Consider the following 8,142-nt stretch of genomic DNA (forward strand, 5'->3'; position numbering starts at 1 on the left):
GATCTCCGGTGCCCGATCGTGATGCCGATCCCGGAGTTGGCACTATCTTCCCCCGCATTTGAGCGCTCCTCTGCGCCTGCACCACTGCTGCCTCCCGCTAGCTGCCTGGTGGCCAGCCCTTCGTCACATCGGGTCACACGCTTGCTCGGCGTCGCTGTTGCGCTTCGCGTGCACTTGTTGACGTGCTAAACACCTGTTGGGGACGCTATTCCGTCCTCTTCCTGCAGTTCTGGAGCTCCGGTAACCACCGGCAAGGCCCCACCACCTCCGGTTCTGATGCCCGCGCCGGCCTGACTCGGTCCGGCTCTACGCCCGTTCGAATCAGCGTCAGCCCGCAACTGGGCTTTTGAAAGTTGCCCTGTGGGGCGCTTCTGCGTGTTTCCCACGGTGCACGCATCCCGCGCTCGTCACTGGTCGGCAAAGTTCCTTCCTGTGCCTATGATGACCGAGTACAGCACGCCGACGAGCTGCGTGCCCGATGGGACGAAGATCGTGTCCGATACGAGGTACGTTCCCGTCTCGATAACTAAAATCCGCGTTAGCCTCGCGCCGGCGTAGCAAATTTCAACTCTGATCTTACTGAGAATCGCACAACCCGAGTTCTGTGGCTGGTATTCAGTGTCACAGCATTACGTTTCAGGGAGGGGAACAGACTTGGGCGATGAAGCTGTTGATTGCGGCAGTGTCGTCCGTGACACCGTCGCCCTTTGCGCCGACACCACTCGTCATCAGCGTGCGGAATTCTATCAGTAGTGCGTCGAGGATAAGATTGCACGAGTCGAGAGAGAGAGATCAACGCACGGCTTGGGGAATACGACTGATATTGGGGGCGGGAGCGCGAGAAATACGTCCCAGACCCGACCGTAAGCATCTGCGGACGCGAGCCCGCCGGGGTGTACGATCCGCGCAAGTAGCGCTTAGTATTCCCTGCACAGAAAGTCTCGGCGGGGCTCCGGAGCGGTTCAAAAGGAAAACAAGCGTACCCAGGTAAACGTTTCCCTGGAACCACTCGAGCCCGACGCCGGCGTTGGCGGCCACGACGGTGCCGCTGGAGTCCTGGATGTTCGCCGTCGTGATCCCGGTAAACGCGACGTTGTCGAGGATGACCGAGCCGCCGAGCTTCGCCGGCTGGCTGCTCGACATCTTGTGTCCCAGATCAGTTCGAGCTGCCAAGGAATATATAATCCGGCTTACACGGATGCCGATACCGGTCGAGGATATCTTCGAGTCGACGATGAGCACCCCGCCTGCGCTCTGCGTCTCGAGCGTCAGGCCACCCGTGCTGAGGTCGAACCCGACTTGGCAGTTGCTAAAAAAAAGATAAGTATACCACGTTGAATGGAACTTACGGCCCATAACGACTCACGAGATCTGGATGTTCTGCCAGGTAAATCCCCAGTTCCAGAGCTGGTACACAGCAGAGACGGCATTGGTGATCTTGACATTGCGGATGGTGAACTGCTGGTTCGAGATCCACATCCCGAAGGCGCCGCTGTGGATTATGATGAGCAAATACATAATAGGCAAGCACTCAACGCACCCGTCGAAGGTTAGATCAGACATAAATCCGCCGGACCCGTTCTCCATGAATATTCTATTTGGCAGGCTGTTGAGTGCTACCCCGCAGAAAAACGACCGGAGACACTCGCCCTTGGTGCTTGGTCCCCGAGGCGGCGGACATCTTGAAGTCGATGTTGTTCAGCGACGTCGCCTGCGCGTCGTTTCAATTTCAACACAACGCAAAGCAAAGCGTGGAAATTGCCTGACCTGGCCGACCTGCCAGTGGATGCCCGTGCCGAAGGCGCTGGGCGGCATTGCGCGGACGTCGATGACGAAGTTGCGGATGGAGCGGAAGAAGTTCTGCACACGGTAAGTAAAAAACTGGGGGGCTCTGTGCACTGCGCACGTTCTGGTTCGTCCACCAGTTGACGCCGCTGCCGTCCGGATTGGAGGCCCCGGGGATATAAGGGTCGCCGTCTGTGCCAACAGCGTCAGCCTGCGGCGGTGATGAGACTGAGGATGATATCGTACCGATGACGGCGATGCCCACGAAGTTGGCGTCGGCGACGAGTGTCGGCTTGTTGTTGTAGTCGCCGACGCTGAGGAGATGGTTAGGAGGCTAGTTAGATGGGGAGCAGAGCGACGCACAGTGTGGTGTAGTAAAACGGAATGATCGGCGCAGTGACGCGGTACTCGGTTGGGTTCAGCTTCGCGTCGTGTCAGCAAGCGGGAAGTGGACGCACCTTTCCGGGAGGGAAGAATATAATCGCGGGGGTGAGCTGCAGAGAAGAAAATTGAGAAAGACAGATTTATAAGGAAGATCATGGCATGCCGTCGAGGACGCGCATCCTTGGCCGCAGCGGCCGCCGTCTGGAAAAAAACGCCGACCGTCAGCAACTGCGAGAAATAGGAGCACAAGTGATGACCCACCGCTGATTGCGTTGTTAATGGCGACAGTGTCATCTACGGCGCATAGTATTATATCCTCTCAAGATAAATAGAACGCCGGCGCACCTGCGATGCCGTCGCCGACGGCGTGGTAGTCTGTCTTGACGTTGCGGAAAACCTTGTAGCCTGCCTTGTACGCGCTCTTGCTCTGCGCTGTGAGGCTCGCGGTGTTCATCCAAAAGGGATCTGCGGCCTGTGAGCATGAAGACGGGGGCCAGAAAGCAACATAAGTACCGCTCGCGGCGGCACCCCCGCTGACACCCGCACACCCCGCGCCAAACACAGCAGACGGCAGCGAGGCCGAGGCCAAGAACCACACAGCCCACATCGGGAGACGCATAGTGCTAGTAATTATGGGTAGCCTCCATGCAAGCGGGGCCTTTTTATAGATTCTGCGTCCCCCAGGCGGCGCTGGCGTTCTGAATTGAACGATCTGCTGTCGGTATTGGGAGCATTGAATTGCGCACACATCCCGCGCGCCAATCCGGGCCAGGTGCTTTCCGTGCCGGTAAGCAACACAGCTTGATTTCTGCCCCATTCGGGCAGCGCGTTCCGTGGCGACAGGCGCCAGCATGGCCCCGATTCGCAACACACAAACCCAAGACGACGCGGATGTGCGTTCACGGACGGGAGGAGAGTGGGCCGGGGCGGGCAGACCGCGTCGGGCACGCTGGGCTCCCAAATGACGACGGCCCGGGCCAGCTTGAGCGGGGGGAATTTGAGGGACGCCACGCGCGCGTTGGGGCCAGAATCCGAAAAAACAAACACGGGCCTGGACGCAGGGGAGAAGGTTAACCGGCCGGCGTCCTGAGAGTCGCCGGCTGACGTGCGCGCCGGTGGACAATGGCAATGGGCAGGGGGTCAAGAATTCGAAGTCTATTCAGGCTCTCGGGCCCACCGAGCCCGGTTGGCCGCATCCTAGGATATTCAGGTGCGTCGATCCGGCGACTAGTCTTGTCGCCCGACTCGGTGTGAGGAGACGCGGCGTGCGGTTGGGCGGTGGGAGGAGGAGCCGCTGAGAAGGTGGCCGGCGCGCACGTCAAGCGCCCCCGAGCACGTGCACGCACGGCTCCAGCTCGTGGGCAGCGTCAGCCACGGGCAGTCCCGCGCAAGGATTCGAGTCGAAGAAAGCAAGGAAGAAGAAGAAGACGAGCCGGAGTGACAAGAATCACGTTACGGCACGATCAACCATTTTCGTGCCGGATTAGGCAATCGCCTTCTCTCCTTCTCCTTCCATTCTCCGCAGTGCCACCCCCCCGCCCTTCCTCCCTCCGCGCACGACTTGACCACGAGCAGAACGACTACCACGAGGAATACGAGCAGCGGATGGCGACCCGCACGCACACGCGGACACACCACCCGATGGGCCACCCGCAGCGGAACGCGACAAGGACGACGGTGTCGTCGTCGGTGACGAGCATGGACGAGTTGCGTGGCCTTTCATCTTCTGCTTATGTGTACTCACTCAAGGACAGTGCGAGCTTTGAAGAGTTCAAGGCCGCGCAGGACCGGCGGTTCGCGGCGCTGCAGCATGGCGATAGAGGGATGGCGGCGTTCAAGGCAGCGCAGATGGATGGGTTCCAACAGCAGCACCAGCAGCCCAGGGCAAGGTCCCCGCCCGTGAAAGAGAAGCAAAAACAAAAGCAAGTACAAGAGGAGGAGGAGACCATGATGGCGATGCCCGAGCCCGAGACGGCGCTCACCATCCCCGACAACCGCCGACACCGGCTGTCTCGGACCGCCTCGAGCCTGAGGGCATCGACTGTGCTGACACAGCAGACAGCGGACGCGCGGGCGCAGCTGAGCCTGCTGGAGCTGCAGATGCGGCAGGCAGAGCTCGAAATCGAGCGCGCGCGCGACGTCGTCAAGGGCCTCGAGGCGCAGCGTGACGACGCGGAAAGGGCGGCGAGTCACGCGAAGAAGGTTGCAAGACGCCTGCATGCGGAGAATTTGGCACTCGTCGCGAAGGAGCAGGGACGCAAGGAGGGGTACGAGACGGGGTTTGGGCATGGCCGGGTCGTGGCGATGGCGAAAGTAGAGAAGGAGAGGGAAAAGAGAAGGGTCGCTAAAGAGAGGGAGGAGCAGAGGAAAAGGGCGGAACAGGAGGAGGCAGCGAGGAGAAGACAGATTGAGGCTCCTCCACCACCACCGCCGCCACCAGCACCAGCACCAGCGCCAACACCACCAGCCCAAGTTGAAGAAGAAGAGGAACAACCAGAAGAAATCGTGCCACAACAACAACCCATCCGTCGTTCATCTCTTCGCACCCAGCCACTTGAACGCTCTCGCAGCGTATCAACCCCCAACCCAAACTCTGATCCCGATCCCACCCAAAGAACCCGTGCCACAAGTCTCCGGCGTGTCTCCATCGTCGCTGACTCACCCGCTGTCGGCCGCGCAGCCTCCATGCGCTCCGCCGCCGGCCCGATCAACCCGTCCTCCTACTCCCTCCGCTCCGCCGGCACCCGCCACAGCGCAGCCGGCTCCGTGCTCACCTCGCTCGACTCGCTCGGCCTCGGCACGCCCCGCGCGATGCCCGTGACCGCGCTGATGCCACAGGTGCCCCCCGCCGCCGCCGCCGATGCAGCCGCAGCCCCCGCTCGGCTGGGCGTACTACGAGGACGACACGAGCGTGACCAGCTCGCAGGTGCACGTGCCCATGCGGCCTCCGCCGCACCGGTCCTCCGTCCCGATGCCGGTCCCGATCACGATACCGGCGACAACAGTTCCGGTGGCGGAGGAGCGCAACCGCACGCCGACGAGCGTGGCCTCGAGCGTGTCCGCGAGCCTGCGCAACCTGAACTTGACGTCGTTCCCCGCGCCGGGCCGAGAGCGGGAGCTGAGCGTGATCATGGAGACCGCGCATGAGGGGAGCAGCCGCTCGCCGAGCGCGGCGGGGAGCACGTGGGCGTCGCCGTATGCGGACCCGCAAGGCGGCGAGATGGAGCAGTGGAGACGGAGCAGCGAGGTGGTTGTGCCCCAGGTGTGTTTCCTTATTATTATTAATGGAGGTTAACTAACTAGATGCAGGTGCAAGTACAAGAGCCGCAACAGCAACACTGGGCGGAGATGCCTGTCCCCGAGCCTGCGATCCCGATCCCCGCGCCGGTCGTCCCTCCACCGCAACAGCAACAACAAGCGTCGCTCAGCCCGTATGCGATACCGCCACCACGGCCCGGCGCGTACGTCCCCGGCATGATGACCCAGGGCGGGAATCCGAGCCAGGACACGCTGTTGAGAAGGTCCTCGAGCGGGAGCACGGTGAATATTACGGTGGTGCCGCCGGTGAGTTGATTGATTTGGATTCGTCTTGTGTTTGCAGCAAGTTTGGGTCGTGTTCTTTTTTTCGCAGAAAGATCTTTCTTTTTTCTTGTTGCTTTTTTTCGTTGGCGTAGGCTTTGGCGAGTGTTGTTATCGATCGTTTAGAGGAGGCGAGTTGCTTCTGTGATACACCGTTGCTGTTTTCCCTTTGGTTCTGTGTTCTTTGCGCCTTCATTTCTCGGCTATTTCATTTTATTATGCCTCGTTTCTTTTCTTACATTCCGCTTCTTCCTCTTCTGGTTTTTAAATCATGTCCTTTGCTTCTCTTGCACCCAACGCTGACATCGCTTACAGTCCCGGCCGACCTCCACCGGCCAACAAGCTCAAGCACAACCCCAACAACAACATTACGCCCCTGCGCACCCACAGCACCATCCCCAGCACCCTGAAGACGACTCAGACTCGGACACGTCGGACGAATCGGACGACATACGCCCGCCCATCGGGTTCGGGCCCGGCGCGAGCCCGCTGCCCGCGTTCGCAAGGGGTGTCCCAAGCGGGTTCGTCCCTGGGGCTGGCCCGGGCGGAGGAGGTGCGCAGATGACGACGGTGATGGGACAGGTGATTCCGCCCGGGGCGGTCTCCGGCGGCGGGCCGGGGGGTGTATGCCGGGGGTCCAGCGAGTGCAGGCTGGGGAAATCCCAGTGCAGGGTTCACGGTTGAGCGTCCGCCTAGTCGACAGGCGCCTCCTCCCCAGCACGCTGGTCCCCCGCCACGCGCGGCGTCGTCGACGTCCTCCCGATTCGGGCCTGGACATGCGCGAACTGCCTCCGCCGCGGGAGGGTTCACCGTTGAGTCCTCCTCCAGACCACCACCACAGCAGCCTGCTCCACCGACGCCGCGTATCGGAGGGGCACTACCAAACTCGATGTTCACGACAGAGCCCGCGCGACCTGCGAGCCGGCAGGGAAATGGAATATACGCACGTGCTCCACCGGCGAGTACAGCCCCGGCGGACCCGTGGGGCCAGCCAGCAAGGCCGCCGAGTAGGCAGGGTGCGGCGTTATATGCACCAAGTCAAGGAGGCCAGCCGAACCCGACGCCGCTGCCCGCGGCTGTGTCCGCATGGAATAACCTCCCCGCAGCGGGAGTTGGCGCGCGTCCACCGAGCAGACAGGGCGCCGCGCTCTATGCCCCCGCGCCTGCTTCGTCTCTTGGTCCGGGCGGGTTCACGGTCGAGTCGGGCCGGCCCGCGAGCCGCCAGGGTCACGTGCCGCAACAGCAGAGACAGGTGCCGCTGTTGGGCACCCAGGGGAGCTTTGGCGGGTTCGACGTAGAGCCTGCACGGCCCGCAAGCCGGAATGGCAACCCCGCGCCAACTGCGGTCCCGGGGAGCTGGTCGATGGGTCCGCAGTTTGGGTTTGGCCAGCAGCAGCGACAACAACCACTGGCAGAGGCCCAGCCTCAGACAGGCTCGTGGAACATGGGCCCACAGTTTGGCTTCGGCCAGCAGCAGCAGCAGCAGCCCGTCGCCCCGCAGCCCCAACCGTTCATCCCGAGCGCCGCGGACCTTGCCCGCTCGACTACCCCCCGGCCGGGGATTTACGCTGGCGCCTCGCCGTCCACGGGGGCCGCGCCGCTGCCCGTCCCCGCGCCAATGCCCGGGTCCTTCTACGCCGGTGTCGCGGGCTCGACGGGGTCAAGCACCGCCTCGGCGCACCGCCGCCGCGCGAGCGTGGGCGTCACCCCCGGCCCGGCGCGCCCGCTCTCCCGCGCATCATCTTCTGCCCCAAGCGCGATGCGGAAGAAGGGCAACCATACCCCGCACCCGAGCGTGGGAAGCATCAACCTCGGGCGGGCGAACCCGTACACGGACCCAGATGACGACGAAGAGGATGAGGCCGGGCCGTCTAGCTATGGCCGCGGCGGGCCAGTGGGGATGGCAGTGGCGGGAAGCGACGGCGGGAGCGAGGTGAGCTCGCTGGGGATGGCGGAGCTCACGATGCAGAACACGTTCCAGAACGCCGCGCGCGCTGGCGGCCGTGAGCCGGCGATGAGGAGGCAGAGCGGGAGCGCGAGCGTCAGCCAGCGCACGAGTATTGGCACGAGCTACAGCGCGAGCACTGGCCGCGGCGGCGTCGTCCCGCCCTCGCCCGCCCATTCGTACCGCCCCATGCGGTGAGTTGACGACTATGAAGTTGAGGATGTGGGAATTACTGATTATTTGCGATACCTACTTACGATGCGATACCTTGCTTTACAACCTGGAAATAGTATTTGCTTTGATGTTCCAACAGGAAAAATCACTCACAGGAGTGAAAACAGGAGAACCTGTCTTCTGCTTCAAGTTCCGGACCGGGACTGTCTTACTGAGCTCATATGACTTGACTCAACTGCACCCACTTTGCTTACAGGCCCAACAATTCTGTTCTG

General features: G+C 62.2%; 2 protein-coding genes across 2 annotated transcripts; one reads left to right on the plus strand and one right to left on the minus strand.

The window, feature by feature from the left end:
• Positions 1-407: 407 nt before the first annotated feature.
• MIND_00203600 (Glucan 1,3-beta-glucosidase) lies at positions 408-3,031 on the minus strand (the record flags this gene model as incomplete). Its single annotated transcript, XM_037358935.1, has 18 exons — positions 2,683-3,031; positions 2,515-2,634; positions 2,431-2,463; positions 2,333-2,370; positions 2,244-2,279; positions 2,149-2,192; positions 2,032-2,099; positions 1,907-1,977; positions 1,768-1,860; positions 1,650-1,711; positions 1,541-1,594; positions 1,367-1,492; positions 1,195-1,309; positions 984-1,143; positions 802-927; positions 655-743; positions 581-602; positions 408-526 (listed from the first exon to the last, which is right to left on the minus strand). Exons 1-18 carry the CDS (start codon positions 3,020-3,022, stop codon positions 408-410), a joined length of 1,716 nt encoding a protein of 571 aa, XP_037224030.1. The 5' UTR covers positions 3,023-3,031.
• A 641-nt stretch (positions 3,032-3,672) lies between these two features.
• Positions 3,673-7,891, plus strand: MIND_00203700 (uncharacterized protein; the record flags this gene model as incomplete). The annotated part of the gene is made up of 6 exons (XM_037358936.1): positions 3,673-3,875; positions 3,924-5,007; positions 5,042-5,431; positions 5,479-5,733; positions 6,064-6,301; positions 6,855-7,891. Exons 1-6 carry the CDS (start codon positions 3,775-3,777, stop codon positions 7,889-7,891), a joined length of 3,105 nt encoding a protein of 1,034 aa, XP_037224031.1. The 5' UTR covers positions 3,673-3,774.
• Positions 7,892-8,142: the final 251 nt, after the last annotated feature.

This window comes from Mycena indigotica (assembly GCF_014461135.1).
Source record: "Mycena indigotica strain 171206Taipei chromosome Unknown Mind.scaff0002, whole genome shotgun sequence".
NCBI lineage: Eukaryota > Fungi > Basidiomycota > Agaricomycetes > Agaricales > Mycenaceae > Mycena > Mycena indigotica.